The sequence below is a fragment of the Labrus mixtus genome, chromosome 6 (genome assembly GCF_963584025.1).
Source record: "Labrus mixtus chromosome 6, fLabMix1.1, whole genome shotgun sequence".
Taxonomy (NCBI): domain Eukaryota; kingdom Metazoa; phylum Chordata; class Actinopteri; order Labriformes; family Labridae; genus Labrus; species Labrus mixtus.
In genome coordinates, this window is record NC_083617.1 from 26,666,067 (window position 1) to 26,684,189 (window position 18,123).

The following is an 18,123-nucleotide window of genomic DNA, read 5'->3' on the forward strand; positions in this document are numbered from 1 at the left end:
CCTCAGTATACTGAACATTTCAGTATGGATACTAACTTCCGGGTTTCATGCAGTATGGATCGGATGCGTGCTTTCAGGAAATGAATTGTATTTTACCCACAATGCTGTGTGAAGTTAAACGTAAATCGTCACTTCACGTCCGCCTCCAAATCAAAACTAACGAGCATGGATTAATTTAATACATTTTTAATCTAGAGTTAAGGTCCCGACTGAAATCACTACTTTTAATTAACAACAAAAAATAAAACAAATGTCTGCATTATTATAAAACCTTTCCCCCTCTATTTAAATAATGATGTCACTATTTAAATGTGTCTTTATTGGTTTATTTTATATTCTGTATATTACTGTCTTTCATTTGTACTTTCCTTTATGTACTGTATGTTATTTAGTTATTTAATCTGTCTTTTACCTGATTTACATTGTGATATTGTTTTTTGTTTACCTGACTGTATATGCGCATTACTCTTCTTGAATAAAGCTAAAAAAAACAAACAAAAACAAAAAAAATGGGTGGATGCCACTTCCAAACTGAATGAATCAGATGAAGTAGGAACAAATATCTGCCTACTGTGCGCGCCTACTGAACAGTAGGTACTAAACAGTATACAGCACGGATAGTAGGTACTGCCTACTGACAGATTGAGTAGGTACTTGGCAATTCGGATACAGCCAGGCCCTTCTATCCGTGCTGTTTATACTAGTATCTACTGTTCAGTAGGCGCACTCAGTAGCAGATATTCCTCCTTCATCTGATTCATTCAGTGTGGAAGTGGCATCATTAACCCACCTCATGTTATTAACACTCCAACTCAAATGTGATATGCACGCTGGCTCAGAAAATAATACAAAACTTCACATTGTAATCAATTTACCAACTTAACATTTGAAAGGCGCGTTACCCGTACCGGCTGTGTCCATCCTCATTTTTTGTTTTTTTTCTTTCCCCATCCTCCTGTGTTGAAGGCGCACGTGAAGTGACGTTTTACATTGCATTTCGCACTGCATTGTGAGTGTTAAAATACAACTGATTTCCTGAAAGAATGCACAAAACCCAGAAGTAAGCATCCTTAGGCATACTGAAATGTTCAGTCTACTGAGGTGGAACCCAAAAATGCCTACAGAATGACCACGAGGGTTCAGTCTACTGAAACTCTCTACTGAAAAGTCTGCACATGCATACTGAACTGCATACTGAACTATGGATTTTGGAAAGGGCCAGTAGCACTTTTTGGACTGGCGCTGTAATGGCAACAGGTGGAGAGAGCGTCTCTCTGTGCGTCTAGTTTATCTAGTTTGTTTAGTTAGAATATGTGTGTGTTCGTGAACGTGAGTGTTGGAATCAGTGGCACCATAGTTCTGTTCTAAGTGTGCTTTCATGGGCAGCGATCGCAGAGAGACTGAAGCTTTGTAAAGTGTGTTTCGTGATGAAGAAGTTTGTGCTGCTGCTATTGCTCCTGCTCCTGACAACCAAACTGCTAATGTCGGTATCTGCGAGTCACAGAGGTGATAATCTGCGGTACTCCAGAGATGATCTACTGCTTCTTCGTGACACGGACTATCCAGCACCGATCTTGGACAACTGTGGAGAACTACTGAGACAACGCGGATCCGACCGTGATAACCGCCGGACAGGTACGAGGAGGAAGCGGGGAAGGAGAGGGGGAGTGAGGCAGAGGTTAAAGAGACTCACGGGCACTCAAAAAACCCCACCACTCCCGTCCATTATGCTTGCAAACGTCCGCTCTTTACGCAATAAACTTGATGAACTACCTGCAAACATATCATGCCAATGGGCATACAAGGAAGCAAATCTGATCTGCCTCACAGAAACCTGGCTTGACAACACGATAGCGGACTCGGAGCTCTCTCTGGACAGATTCGGAGCCCCGCTCAGACTTGATCGGGACACCGTGAGTAGCCTGAAGAAGCACGGCGGGGGCCTGTGTGTGTACTTTAATAATGATTGGTGTAGATCTGCTAATGTGAATCACTCATGCTGTCCACCTGCTTACAGTATCTTTCAGACCTAAGTACCTCCCTGGGAGTTCGGTCAGCTGGCTCTCGTGCTTGTTTATGTTCCTCCCTCTGGCAACATCACACGCGCATCAGAGACCATAGCTTCGTGTGTCCACAATATTGAAAGTGCTACCCCCCAGACTCCCCTGTCCTCATCCTAGGGGATTTTAACAGCTGCAGGTTAGACAAATCACTTCCAACCTATCAGCAGTACGTCACTTGCGCCACCAGAGGCGACAAAACAATCGACCTCTGCTATGGAAATGTAAAAAACGCATATAAAGCCTACAATAAACCACCACTTAGTACTGCAGACCATAATGTTGTACATCTCATTCCTGCATACCGCACGAAACTGCAACGAGAGGGCGTGGCTAAGAAGGTGGTGAAAAAGTGGGACGAGGCTGTGGTTGAGACACAGGGATGCTTCGATTGCACAGACTGGGAGGTGTTGACCAATGGGAGCAGCCTTGAGGAAGCAACTGATGTGGTGTCTCACTACATCACCTTTTGTGAGGACATGATTGTCCCCACTAGCACTGTAAAGGTATTCTCTAACAACAAGCCCTGGATCACAAAAGCCCTGAAAAACTTTTTTTTTTAAAATAGCATTCAAATCAGGTGATAGGACTGAATCCAAAATCATACAAAATACGTTGAACAAACAAATAAAAGCTGCCAAGAGAGTTTACAAGGACAGAGTTGAGAAGCTCTTCCAGGAAGGAAAAGCCAGGGATGCCTGGCAAGGTGTTAAAACACTGGCTGGCCTCCCTACCAACACTCCAGCAATAACTAATGGGGGGGGGGGCAGAAGTCTGTGTCAATATGGCAGAGAGCTTGAACCAAATCTACTGCAGATTTGACCAGACTGACTACACACGGGAGCGAGAGGAGCTAATAGGTGAACTCACCCTGATGACCCTCTCCCATTCAAACCTGGAACTGAAGCAAGTTGAAGTAGAAAAAATGCTGAAGAGAACAAAAACAAACAAAGCACCAGGACCTGATCAGATCTGTGGCCGTTTATTGAAGGCATGCTGCAGCCAGCTGGCTGGTGTTTTCTGCAATCTCTTCAACCTCTCCCTTGAAGAACACTCAATCCTGTCACTCTGGAAATCAGCAATTGTTTGTCCTGTAGCCAAAAAGAGCAATCCCACCTGTAACAATGACTATAGACCCGTTGCATTAACATCATTGGTTATGAAAGGCTTTGAGAGGCTTGTTCTTTCTCAACTCCAGGAGGAGGTCAATATGTATGCCGACCCTCTCCAGTTTGCATACAAACAGCACAGGGGTGTGGACGACGCTGTACTAACTCTGCTGCATGAAGCCTATGCACACCTTGAGAAGTCCAAATCATTTATTAGACTAGTCTTTGTGGACTTCTCAAGTGGATTCAATACTGTGCAACCCCACCTGTTGGGTCGTAAACTGCTCGAGCTGGATACCAACCCGCACCTGATCCTCTGGGTCCTCTCATTTCTGACAACTAGAAACCAGAGGGTCCGAGTCAACGGTCACCTCAGCTCATCTAAAACAGTCTCAACAGGAACCCCCCAGAGCTCTGTCATCTCACCAATTCTCTACACACTTTACACAAATGATGCAGGAGCACCAGCCCAGGAATAACATACATTAAATACTCTGATGACACTGTTATTATGGATACCACCAACTCAGAGGGACAGTTGCAGGCTGAGATAGACTCTTTCGCAGAATGGTGTAGGCTGAACTGTCTTGACCTTAACACCTCATCTTCCGGAAAGAACCTAATAGCATCCCCACTCTGTCAGTCAACAACCAGCCCATAGAGAGGGTTGAATCATACAGATACCCCGGGACAATAATTGATCACAGGCTCACCTTCCAACCCAACAGCAAATCCATTTCTCCAAGTGCCAGCAGCGCCTCTTCTTCCTCAGAAAACTCCGCAAATTTCAAGTCCACCAATCAGTCCTAACAGCATTTTACAAATGTTTTATAGAATCAGTTTTAACCTTTAACATCACAGCCTGGTTTGGGTCTCTGCCAAACATTCATCGTAACCCATTAAACAGGATCATAACAATAAGCAGCAAACTAATCGGACAGCAGCAGGAACCACTGATCAGTATCTACAACAGGAGAACAAAACTAAAAGGACAACACATAGCCTCAGACAGCACACACTCACTCTGCCATCTCTACAACCGTCTCCCCTCAGGCCACAGATACAGATCTCTCACTTTCCGGACTAATCGAGCCATGTCAAGCTTTGCTCCCACATCCATCAAGCTCATGAACAAATGATCTATTTATTTTTAAGACCACTCATTTAACCGCTCATAACAATTATTTATGACCTATTTATCATGCTTTTAATAGAGCCACTTGTATGTGTGTGTTTCTGCTGTTGTTTTTGTGTCTAGCTGTATGCGTACTGATGCTCTTTTACACAAATGAAGTTCCTAACGGATAAATAAAGTTATTTGAATTTGAATAACAATGCACAGGGATTATAGAGAGACATGAGGGTTAAGACATTTCAAAATAAAACAGGAAACACTACAGACACACAGAGATCTCAAGAATGTAACAGTAACAATACATCCAGGACATCAGCAACTTAAATGACAAACATTTCCCTTTATTTTAAATATTCTGTTTCTGATTTTGATAGCAGCACATTTCTACACAGACACCGACTCAAACTATTTCACTAGAACCTTGAACAGCATAGGGAGCTTAATAAGTCATGACATTTGGCTTAGTTCTTCTTTTCATGCTAACTCTCACATGCTGCTACTTTGCCCTTTATGTCATACATAAATCAGTAAATTTTAAGAAGACAGTAGTGAATACCAGGGAGAAAAAAAGAAAGCCCTACAGGGAGTGACTGCAGCAGAGCCATTCTTAATCCAGGATCTGGACTTGATGCAGCCCTGTGTGACCGGAGCTCTGGACAGGCTCGCATGTTTTTTTTTTTTTATGCCTCCGTTTTCTCTCCTCCAGCCAACCCGTGATCCGAGGTCAGTGCACCACCCGCGGTCCTGTGCAGACATGGAGCCCTCAGGTCAGTGAGCAGCAGACTGTTAGTGCAGCTCACCCAGGAGACGCACTGACCCGTTTACTGCAGCACACGGAGAGGAACGACTCTTTATATACCCCACACACACACACACACACACACACACACACACACACACACACACACACACAGCACGGCTCTGTTCACAGCATGAGACAAATCGGAGAAGCGAGCTTGTAATTGGATAGGTTGTAGGGCAGGCTAGTGTTGTGCAAGTGTTCAGTGTGCAGGGTATGTAACATGCAGAAACACTCTGAATGCTTTATTGGTTAAGTTTAGTTCATTAGTTTAAAGAAGCAAATGTTTGATATAGGCTGGATGCTGTGATAAAAAAGATAACATTAACATTTGAACAATATGACAATTTTATAATAATGCCAGTTGGGGAGTATCTTTACAATGAAGAAATACTTCTACTTATTTTACTATAGGCCTACTTCTTTGGAGGGGACATATAACCATTTTCAATAAGCTGTGTATCACTTACACCGTGTCTTAACAGCATATAACCGCGTTATATAGCGCGGCTCAAGGTTCATGATGGCACGCTTGCTGTCCACACTGAAACCGTTAAATGTTTATTCTCTGTCCTCCCCCCCCCCCCCCCCTGCAAACAATATGACGTCTAGCGCTTTTGTCCTGAAGGTGGACAAACTGAAGTGTGTGGCTTTGTATCGAGGAGCTGTTGACTCAAACCACAACACTCCTCAATAAACGACTCGCGTTGAGCCGAAAAAAACGTTTTTCTCCGGTTCTGACACAAATCAAAAAGCTCAACATTTTAATCACAGATGTGGATGTTATTAATGCACCACTGTCCCCACTTTGTTAAACAAGCGAACGAGCTCTGTTGAGTGAGGAAAAATGAGTGTCAGTGACGTGTAGAGCCCCCTCCTTCCTCGTCTGTCTACGCGAGCAACAGAGAGGAAAATACAAAAGAGGCGTTGGTGCAAAACCGACACGCCGCGTTGTGCTGAGTCGCTCGCAGGCGGTGAGAACACTCCAATAGGAAACAAGAGAATCAGACTGATTTTGTCGCTGACGCTCGCTCGCGTCACATGCTGTGAGGACTGGCTGTTATACCAATGCTTTATGACGATATAGAAGAACAACCTCACTGGGACTTTTCTCACTATGTATCACTCCGCCTCAGTCAGGAGCTCTGAAAAAAATACTGAATGTTCATTTTCAGCTGTCAGTTTTTATTTATTCATTATCTCAAACCTCAGAGTCCCACAACAGACTCTAACGTCACTGGTTTCATGATCAAATGTATTTATTTTAACATAAAAGTAGGCTAAAGGTTGGTACTACAACTGTTCTGAGGTAACCATGGATACCAACAGAGTAGCAAGAGTGCAGTAGAATGGAATGTTTGGGTTGCCTGGCAACAGTCTAGTTTTAGTTGTGGAACTAGTTGAGTTGGTGGTCAAAGCCCGCGGCCTCGAGCCCATGATCGAATCACAGCAGGGCTGATATTAAGTACAACATGATTCCCCTCAGTTCAACTCCAGTAAAACTCAGCTGGACAAAGTTTTCAGATGTCTTTATTTATTTATTTTTACTTTATTTATCCCTTAGGTGAAATTCAGGTCTTCACTTTGTTATTCAGAGACATGCTCCTCACACACATAGGCCTGATATACACACGTGCACAAATAGGAACTATGCATAAATGTCACTTATGTCAGAGAGGGTTTCTTTACTCCTGAGGGAACATTTGTAATCTTTGCTTGTGCTCATTTCCTCCTCGTGCATAATTGGACTCAGGACATGTCACTATAGTGTCTTGAAGGAGCAGGGCAGAGGATAAATCAATGTGGCACAGACACAAGAAATTGTACTTTTCCTGAACTGTCTCTGACCAGATTGTCAATCAACTATTTCAGTGCTGTGCTGTGCAGTGCTTGTTTTTCTGCCCCCTTGTGGCCACAGATAACATTGCAAGTTAAACTACTGTGGTGCTGTAAATCTAATATTTTCTTGGCATTAAGATAATTGCACTTCTTTTTGTAAAATCACACTGAAGCAGACATTCTGATGATAGATATCTCACCTGAAAACTTGGTTTAGACCTCACGCAGACACACACTCTGCACAGTCAGTCTGTCTGCTGTCATGTTGTCGTCCCAGCGGCACAGAGTCGACGCCACCAGCTCAAAAACCCTTCCTGTATATATGCCTTCATCTAATTAATGAGGAACAAAGACTGGTAGGGGGACTGGGTGCATGGGGACGTTGATATAGCACGCCGATTTACCACCCACCACCAGATATAACGGACATGCCTGTGAGTCATATTCACCCAGCAGCCCGCCTCACCACATGTGCAGAAAGAAAACCATGAAAAGAGGTCAGACAACCCAGGGAGAAGAGTTTAAACGATTAGTAGAAAGAAGATGGATTTTATCTTTCACATTTCTGATGAATAACTATAGGACACTTTCTTTCATCATGGTCCAACTTTAGACATTAGTGTAGAAGCAAATTACTTTTTTTATACCATCTAATGAAAGTTTAAGGCAGTTTAGTATGGATCTAATAAAGACTATTTGAAAACCAGGTCAAGATACAACTGGGTTTGACACTACGACGATTGCACCAGGCGTATCAACCCGGCCCCCTCACTCACAAGGCTGAAGCAGAAACTGCAAAAATGAATAACCGCAGTTTAAACAAGCAAACTGCGGAGCGCGGAGGCTGCAAACGTCACATGATCACACCTAACGCCACCTCATGTTCCGACAAATGGCAATGGCAACTGCACTGGTACCTGAACTGAATTTAACTTTTCACATTTCAGCTTTCAGTCAATTGGAAAAGGAGAACCAGCTGATTGGATGATGCAGTTTGTAAAACCTGCACCAAAAATATTTGAGCTCTCACCTCCCAAATATATGAATAGTGTGTGGCCTACAAGATTATTTTGATTGTGACTTATTATTTTTTTAAACCACCACGCTGTGACAATAAGTGACAGAGACAATTATTCTCGCCACGGTACATTGCAGCGCAGGAGACACTGCACAGCGTCTGGTGCTCAAGCAAAGCACCATCAAGACAGCCACAGTTGTAAACCTGTGCAGTACGATTTGGCTGTAGAATTCACATCAACAGGCTGAGTACTTCATGTGAAAACGGGCTCAACTGGCCCAGAACTCAGAGCCAAAACGTGATTCACAAACAAATTTGCTAAATAAATAAAAATGGGGTGGTGCAATGATACTGCAATAATGAGCTGCACCCTGAATCAACACGGTATTCTTTCTTCACTGCGACAACCCTACTCACTTATGGTGCTTTTTCCTGAATAACTCCTGCTGTTTTGTTACATTGACTTCACATGGACATTTAACTAGGAGGATGGCAGGAATAATTCTTTTTAAAGTCAATTTGTCCGATTTCATTCAAACATGCAGCTGACCCCAAACATTTCTGGATATTTTTCAGACGTTTGTGAATGTGTGGAAACACCATAAAAGCTACAGGGAAGAAAAAAAACAAAAATGTGTGTCCACTAAAAGCTCTTGTTTTTGTCATTGGCAGGCTCAGATTGTTATTCTGAATGTCTGACAACACTTCAAAAAGGATCCCAACATGAATAGATATTTTCTGTTAGATACTTGAAACAGCCACCAAACTCCACTGAATAAACACAATTAACTTTTAGGAACAAGGAGAGCTGCTTGTCTTCTGCTGCTTCACTAGGTTTTTCTAGTGTGTGTGTGTGTGTGTCTTTGTGTGTGTGTGTGTGTAATTTTTGATCATGGCTGGACGCGCTCGAGTACCAATTCCCAAATGTTTCCAGGTCATATGAAAACATTTTTCAGTGGCATGCCGTGTAGGTGTTAGGGAGCGCCATGTTAGCTCTTTCTCTTAGAGAACGAGCAGGGAGATAGAGAGCCGTGATTGGTTCATCAGATTGGTACCTCGTGGCAGACATTGGTGGAAGTTTTTACAGACTTACAACTGCTACAGATGACAGATTTTCTTTGTTCCTTTTTCAGAGAACATGAGTTATTAATTTCTGTCAGGACCTAAAGACAAATTCAACCAAAATCTTCTAAAGTGTGTCTGGAGGAAATTACCAACCCTGCCTGAGAAAGGGTTAATAAATGCTATCGTTTTGTGGGTTTTTAGCACAATTAGACTTCATGTCACCCCTGCAGAAGTCATTGCCCCGGTTGGGAAACCCCAGTAAATAAAAGTCTAGATCTGCCCCTGATGTCAGCGGCCAAAACAGAACATTTAGTGGACAGACTTAAATTGGGCACATTAGCCTGTGAGGTTTGCAATGCAGCCTTTACAGCCCTTTTCATAGTTGTGGCTAAAGCAATCTACCAAAGAAATACAAAAAAACATTCTACCTATTAATCTTTTAGCCTCTCAACTAAGTAAATAAATAGGACCTGGCTGTTTGATATTCAATCATTACACTTCTAAACTTCGATAAATATTCCCTTCAACAATTTTTTGTTCCTCTTTAAGTGGCAGATCTTTACTCCACTTCGGCTTGGAGAGGAATCAGTTTAATTCACTCAATATTCAGAGCTACTTTAACCCCCCTTGTCCATGTTCTCAAACCTCTCTCTCTCTTCCGCTTCCTCTCACTTACTCTTTCCCCTCATTAGTCTTGCAAAGTGTGTGTGCGTTCACATGTTGGTCCGTGTGTGGATTTGTTCGAGTTGCCATCAGAGAAAAGGCGTTCGATGCGGCGCGTCAATCAGCCGAGACACAAATGTCAATTTTTGTGTTCGTGTACGTCAGGCTTTTGGTGAAATGATGACAGCAGCAGACTCATGGCTAAGCAGATTAAAAAAAACAGGGGGGGATGTTGACTTGAGGAGTTGTGTGTGTACTTGCACAAAAAGTGTGGATTTCCTGGTCGCAACGAGACACGACAACTGTGAGAGAGAACCAAAGAGAGAGAGAGAGAGAGAGAGACAGCACAGTAGGAATAGGTAGACGAGGGTGATTGGGTGCTAAAGCATACAGGAGAGCAGGGAGGAGTGATAGAGGAGTGAAAGTGCGTGAGGCAGAGAGGGTGAGGGATAAAGAGGGAGCAGGGATGAATAAATCGATAGTGCGTGGCTGTGGAATGAAGGGCCGCTCGCTGCCGGTGTGTGATTGACACCTCACTGGGGTGCTGTTGCTGAGATGATGCTCATCCGCTCTTCCTGATCCTGACACCTCTCTCTCTCTGCATCACCTCCTCCCTCACCCAGCACACCCTGCTGGCCCCCCGGATGCTCCTCTCCTCCCTCCTGACATCAGCGCAGGATGTTTGCTCGACACTTCCTCCGTCTGTCCAATTCACTTTAATGCACAAATAACAAGCTGCGCTGAAAAAAACACAGCAGCACGCCTACAGTCACATGTACATCGTTCAATCCTGCTGGGTGTTTACTGCACTTCATCACATCACTGTCAAACTAATTGGCTGTGTTGGTAAAATAAAGCAGGTTTTGATGAGGGTGAAAATTTATCAATTTTTATGAGACCGACTGACTCATGAAAAGATTGAGTGACAGATCAATGTATCTGATACTTTGACCTGTATCATCAACTATAACTCACAATTATATTTGTTCAATATTAGAGGCCATGTGCAAAACTACTACTGCTTATTAATACCATGTGTAATATTTATTTTACTTTCACTTGGACTTATTATTTTTATCATGTATATCATATTGGATTTAACATTGATAATCTGGAGCAGTTTAAGGATTTTACTACTTCTTAGTATAACTACTAGTTGGTCAGTTGGTAGAGTCGGTCGTCTCTCAACCGGAAGGTCAGGGGTTCGATCCCCAACCTGCAGCTACATGTCCGATGTGTCCTTGGGCAAGACACTTAACCCCAAGTTGCTGACGCTACTTTGTCAGCAGCGTATGAATGTGTATGTATGAGATTAGTTACCTCTGATGGTCGTTCGACACAGCAACCTCCGCCATCAGTGTGTGAATGTAATCCCACTTGTCTTGACAACCATTGGCGTCGCCCCCTGCTGGTATGCTTTTAAGATAATTAAGCATTAGGAAAAAGAAAGCTGCATTCTCTTTTTATGCACCGACTATATGTTAGGCATATTTCTTCCTCACACTGCTCGTCACTACACTGCTGTCAACTGACGACTGATTTTCTAATGAGTAACATTAATGAACTTTTCAAGCATGTTATCGACAGCGTCAATGAACAAGGAGCAGGAATCCAATCCTGGCTATTTACCAACACTGTGACATGCATGACATGTTGGCAAGGACACAAACTTCAAGAGCCCATATTATGCCCTTTCTGGGGTTCGTATATTTAATCTATGTAACTACTTTTGTACGTTCACAATAGCTAAAGTCCGAAAAAAGTGTCTGTTTTCATGTACTGCTCCTCCTTGCTCCCACTACGCTCTGAGTCCGTCAGCTACGCTCTGCTGAGCCCCCACAAGTCTGCTCTGATTGGTCTGCCGATCCGCTCTGTCGTTATTGGTCAGTTGCTCAGCACGCTTCTCGGAAATTTCAACATGAGCTGCAGGGCTTGCCACAACGAGCCAATGTAGTGATGGGACAAGCAGTTCTTTTCAGTGTACTGAATCAGTAGAATCAGTTCAGTAAAGTGATTCGTTCAAAAGATTTGTTCACCGAATCAGAATTTAATAAGCTGAAACACGGCCGAACGTTTAGTTCTGCTCGCGATCGTACTGAGAACAGCCGGTGGTGAATAATAAACCAATGAGCTGAGAATTTAGTTGGATAAAGTTACAGTTTGCAAACTGAAAGCTGCTAAAACAATCACATTTATTTTCCCCGACCGTTCTGTTCAGTACGTTCAATACACGTTCAGTTCGTTCACTGAACGAGAGCTCCGATCTTCCTCTCAGTTCGTTCAGTGAACGAAACACTGACTGAACATGAACGAGCGAGACTGCGAGTCACCAGCCTCAGTCACACACACACACACACACACACACACACACACACTGTACTGACTGAGGAGAGGAGGGAGGGCGGGCTTTGAGTGACTCTTACGGTCTAGAGAGAGAGACACGAGACGGGAGAGAGGAGAGAGGAGAGAGGAGAGCGCAACTGAAGTTGAGAAATGAACGACTCTTTTCAGTAAGTGATTCAGTTCAGTTCGTTCACCCAGATGATTTGTTCGTTTTGAACGAATCGTTCACGAACTACACATCACTAAGCCAATGGACTTAGATCAGTGATCTCACACTGACAATGACGTCGGACTGACAAATTTTTATCGAGGGGGGCTAGAACTGAGCGTTACATGCAGCTAATGCTACAGCTAACAGGAGGAGGTAGGAGAAGCCGCGTTTCCGCGGACTTTGAACTTTTGCACATAGATGTGCCTAAACATGCACAGGACACTTTGAAAACACACTAAAGAGCATATAAAACCAGAAAAAGCAGAATATGGGACCTTTAAGGCCAGTATAACTGCAGCATACATGTAAATTAAGGAAGGTCCTACTAGGAATGTCAAATTTGAAATAAATCAGTATTTTTTCTTTGAGAGAATAGCTTTGTTTTTCATATTGTTTTCCTACAAACTTTGATGAAAGAGGTGATATGATAAAACGTTAACTGTGCTGCCACATCAAAAAATGCATGGACACTAGAAACATGAATTCCTAAACTCAAACATGAAAACACATGTTAAAGTATCCTCAGAGCTCTTTCCCTGCATCAATACTGTGCCTGGCAAACAAGCAGACAGCGGGACGGATCATGGATATAGCTTCACCATCGAGGATCAATAAACCGCCCCTCATTAGCAATGTGCCACACTGCAGTCGATCATATCCTGTGTCTATCCATCTACTGTTGCACATTTCTCCTGGTTTACATTCGAAGAGCGAGGCCACACTTCATATTTCCATCTATATCAGAGTCAAATAGTTCAAGTAATTGCATTTGATCTGCCTCAGGGGAATGTTCTACCTGTGGCTTCCTCCAACAACCTCTCTCTAATCTTTGATGTGGCTTTATGTGGGGATAATGACTTAATCATGGGGATAGGGAAATTGAGTGGGATTGCTAATTATGGAGTTAATGCTGCGGAAAGAAACCAGGGGAAAGAAAGTGAACAGCAGCTTCTCCCCAGGTGAAATATGTGTGTGTGTGTGTGTGTGTGTGTGTGTGTGTGTGTGTGTATGTATGTGTGTGTGTGTGTGTGTGTGTGTGTGTGTGTGTGTGTGTGTGTGTGCACATCCATACGTGTCCATCCATGTGGAAGATGCCTGCATGTGCACATGTGGGTGAGTCTCAGTACACGTGTGTGCATCTATTATGTATGTTTACCGTCACTGGGAGCTAAAAAGTCATTATGAAACAGACGCCTCACAGGCCCTCGCTAAGCTGTGCTTAATAGGTCTTACAGAAACTCATCAGCGGGTCCCTACACTCCCACACAAACACGCACACACGGGTTTGCCAGTCACATCACAGGGATAATAAACACCTCAGACCTCCACTTCTATATTCTGTGCCAAATGTGGCTTTAACACTTTGCCCCCGAGATAGAACAAACAGAGGAGCTCACCTGATGTGTTTCTGCATATATTCTCTGTTTTGTTATTTTAGCGATGTAAGTAATGTAAGTCACAGCAGTCCTATAGATTTAAAAGAAATATCTGTTTTTTTTATTTTCCCCCTGTGCCGATATACTTTAATCACTCCTATGACGGCTGTTCGGGGCACAGGAAGCGATAAATGATCAACTTGAGGATTGTTTGCTTGCATTTCACGCCGTCTCTAGAAGTTATTCTGTAAGATCAGATATTTACACTCACTGACATCTGGCTGATTTGTGCACAACTTTACAGCTCCTCCAGTACACCTATTGGACATATTCTTAATTTAATATTATGTTTGTTTTATTCTATTTTATTATTTAAGTTCCTTGACACTGTGATCGGTGTGGTTTAAAGTTTCTTATTGTAGGAGCCTTGATGCTCTTCATGTTAAAATTGTAGACAGTTTATTCACAGTAATTTACTGCCACCAGCAACTGAAACAACTTTAAGTTCATTGGATCTAGGAAGGGGAGGAGTTGAGCCACACAGTCTTTCGACCTCTTTCGTTTCAAATATTTCAGATTATTCTGCATCTGTTTTTTTGTCGAAGTGAACAGTTTAACTTTTATCGAATTGTCCTGTGGATTTTTTGGATATTGATTATGGAAGAGGGAATTTTTTGAGCGTCAAGCTACGGCTTCACTCAGAGGATACATACACTTTTACACAGATTTTTATCCATCTGTTGTTCATTGTTGTTGTGCCTACTTTAAAATGTCCTTGTATGTGTAAAAGTACTTGGATATAAAAACCTGCTTCTGATTCCTAATAACCCAGATGTCCTGGTAGGGTTTAGGGTTGCCACAATATCAGAATTTTAAACTTCAATATGATACAAGTCAAAATCTTGTGATATGGATACCCGTTTCTATACGACAGCAAGAAGAAAAAAAACACCTAGGCATCCATTATTGAGTAATTTCTTGTGTTCTGCAGGCAAACAATACAACACATGCATGGCTTTACGTAACCATGAAGCGTGCTTATTTTACAGTATAGGCGGACTGAAGAGGAAAAAAAACAATAAAGGGACGTGCTGCTGGGACCGAATCCATACATCGGAGAACAACACAGAGAACATGACAGCTACTTTACTGACTTTGTGTCTTATTTTGAGTCATTTCAGTCAGAAACAGACCAAACACTGCAGGATTTATCGAAAATGAAGGCTGTCCACGTTGTCTACCCGTACTTGTGCTCATGCATGAACTGTACCGTGCCAAAGCACACCTCTTCCAAGCGTGCCAGGGACAAGGAAGTGTGCTTGAGCAGTGACTCGCACTGGTCAAACAAACTGGACATTAGGGGTGAAGCGAGCTTGTGCACGGTACAGATTGCCTAGTGTGAGTGCGACCTTAGACTGCAGTTAATCTACACTTTCTGATAGAATCCTTCCTCTTCCTCTTCTAATATAAATGTAGTGTACATCCACACCTGTACCCACAGACTACTCCCCTATTCTAAACCTGAGTGTCCCCTCCTCAGCTACTTCTCCCTCCGCCCTCCCTCCAGCACCGCCCAGCAGATGGCAGAGGGACAGATCCATCATTGCTTGTGAGGAGTGTCACGTCCATCAGCTACCTTGGCGTAGCGCGAGGCGCCTCAGGGCGTGTCCGTGCCAGACCCCTCAGCGCCAGGGACCGTGGGCATGTCAGCTGTTACTCCTGCAGCTGCAGATGCTGCTCATTTGCAGGTTAATGCATTTTGGGATGAGTTGTGTCAGAGCGCTGACGAGTGAAGCAAGCCGGCCATCCAATTAGAGCACAACTGATGAGGGGCGTTTTACATCGCAAAGACAGAGGGACAGCCTCCACACCTGTGGAGAAGTCAGTGCAGGTGTGTCTGGAGCGAGGAGAGAAAACAGTTCCTTACCGTGAAAGTCTTGTTGTTGTTTTCTGTGGTTGTCCGTCTCTGGCAGGCGTATTGGGAAACAGAGGCCACAGCAGTTGGTGTGGAAGCTTCTGGCAGTGTCTCCTGTGTACAAAAACAAGACACAAACACATTAAGTTATCTCTTTAATTTCTGAGTTGTTGTAAAACTGTTGACAGGCTAAATGTGTAAACGCGTGCGGGGGTGTATTTCTGACAAGCAGAGAGCCACGAGTTCAAATTGAATTACATAAAAATGTGGCGTTTTGCCTCGGAGAAGTTATTTTTATGACTCTGTGTCTCCAGGGCAACAGGCTAATGACACTCATCTCACAGTCTGGTGGCAACCGAAATCCATTACGCCACCTAACCCGTGGCATTACAAATCTGCCTGCCATCATCCAATTTGCCTCCTGTAAATTGCCTTTTCATTCTACGAAGAAATGGTCCCTCCATTTGTAATATATGTGTCAAAAGGATTACACATGTAATGTTAATATTCTCGCAGACAATTAGACATCACAAAAAGGGAACATTGTGTCCATAAAATGACCCGTGGAGTTTTGTGGGAGGATGACACAGAGAGGGGAGGATGAGGAGAAAGACGGAGAGATTGTCATCCCGCGGTGTTGACTGGGACTGAAGCTGCAGAATGTAACAGGGGTGTCTCAAAAAGAGGATGAAAGGAGCGGGTACCTCTCACACTGCTGGGCTGAATCAATCAGTCAGGGACTCAACAAATGTTCATGATTTATTCTCTGCCAGAAGTCTACCCTTTTCTCCAGAAATGAAAAAAATAACCTTGAATTTATTTCACGGCACAATTTCTCTGCCAATCACAAGTAAAACTGTCTTAAAAAGTCCCTCACTGCGCTCCGTCTGAATACAACAGGGGCTTCTCCTTCGTTTTTCCACCTCAGCCTCAGTTTGTTTAATCCAATCTGGGATTGTGGGTCCATGGAGAAAACGTCTGTGCAGCAGCGTGCAGAGTTCTGTTTTCCCCATCTGGGCTCCAATATTACACAGACTGTAACTCTGGAAGCTCTCAGACTGATCTCAGAGGCGGTATATATCCCCTCCTGGCCTTCTCTCCAGAGTTCCCCCCACCTTTATTTAATGGCTTACATATAACTGAGTTAATGTCGAGCAGGGAGGTGAAGCTATCTCAATAGGGGATACAATTTTCCCAGGATAAACCCAGCACATTTAACTCAATGTTGATTGATTTAAAACCTGAAAGTATACCCAAAATAAAGCTTGTGTGCAGTTTTATAGCGTATATATGATACACAGGTTGGATACACACCCACTATTAAGCATTATTTTTGGTGCCATTGAAAAAAGAAGATGGCTTTCATAAAGAGAAACAAAACACAAAGGTGAAAGTAAACTCCTGTCATTCTTAAAGAGGAGGAAACGATTGATAAGAAATGATAACTCAATGTCTATTACAGGGATGTTAAAAGCTGCTCAGCTTGCAGCCTCCATACATGAAATTTTGCGTCTATCAAAGAGCATTTCAAGTTGAATTTCAATGCATGTATGCAGTATGAACTTCATTCTACATACTATGTTGTATGTTGTATGGCTGCCAGTTGGGGGTTATTTTGAAGTATGCCAGGCTAAGCTGGTTTCCACTCATGGAATGAGGAAGTAACCAACAGCCCAGCTGACTTCAGCGTAGCATCACTTTCTCTCCATAAAAAAGATGACAAAGATTAATTTTGATTTTTGAAGATAATTGTTGGTATCTTTGTGTGGTTTGGTCTGATTGTGATCATTTCCCCTGTTTAATGGCCGTCATTTCTATCTCTGTCCTGGAGCTTTGCATTGTAGGAAACAGTAAACAAGGGAGACTGGTCTGATGCATGCTGTATATTTAAGGTATGTAATTTAGGTTTATAATTTTGGCATAGTGCTGATCTCACATTTGTTCGCATGATGCATTTTGGCCAGATCAGTACTTACTACTAAAACAGTGGTTTCAAAAACTGATTTTTTTTTCTAATCTATGATGTCAACTGATAACCCAAACTTCTTGCTAAACAGCTTTAGTTGTTTTTTATTTACAATTTTTAAATAATTGGGTCCTTTTGTCTTGAAGAGGAGGAGACCTTTGTGGAAAATGTGTCAGTTCGAAAAGCATCCAAACTCTAAAGATGATGTCATGATTACATGCAACAGCTTCGCAGTGTTTTAACTGATTGTATCGTTCAGCATCCCGTGTGGGGTACATGGGGTACAAAGAGTATTCAGAAGTTTTACCACTGAACCCTCTGGTTTTTTTAAAGGGCTACAAGCTACAGGAGCAGAGTCCTCTTATAGATATTTAAAAATATGTGTAATCTAGATCTCGGTCATATCTTTTCCCATATCGTCTAGGTTTATGTTGGGAGTAAACACGCTGCAGCATCAGCTCTACAAGCACCATCTGCTGCAATAAAGGTTTGAATAGAGCTGAGGACCTCACCCACTCTTGCCCTTTCCTCTATACACTCCAGGCCTGTTCCTGCCTCCATGTTGATGTCTGTCACACAGGTGGAGATATGCACCCAGGTGAGTTGATGAAATCCTCCCGGGCT

The 18,123-nt window shown here is 43.0% G+C and overlaps 1 protein-coding gene across 1 annotated transcript in view; it reads right to left on the bottom strand.

Annotated features, from left to right (window-relative positions):
* The window catches only part of dntt (deoxynucleotidyltransferase, terminal), a 94,957-nt gene that overhangs the window by 66,090 nt on the left and 10,744 nt on the right, over positions 1–18,123 (bottom strand). Inside the window, exons 3-4 of the mRNA XM_061040719.1 lie at positions 17,846–17,857; positions 15,546–15,644 (exon numbers count right to left, since the gene is read on the bottom strand). Coding sequence (XP_060896702.1) covers positions 15,546–15,644; positions 17,846–17,857 — 111 coding nt within the window. The remainder of the gene's footprint in view (positions 1–15,545; positions 15,645–17,845; positions 17,858–18,123) is intronic.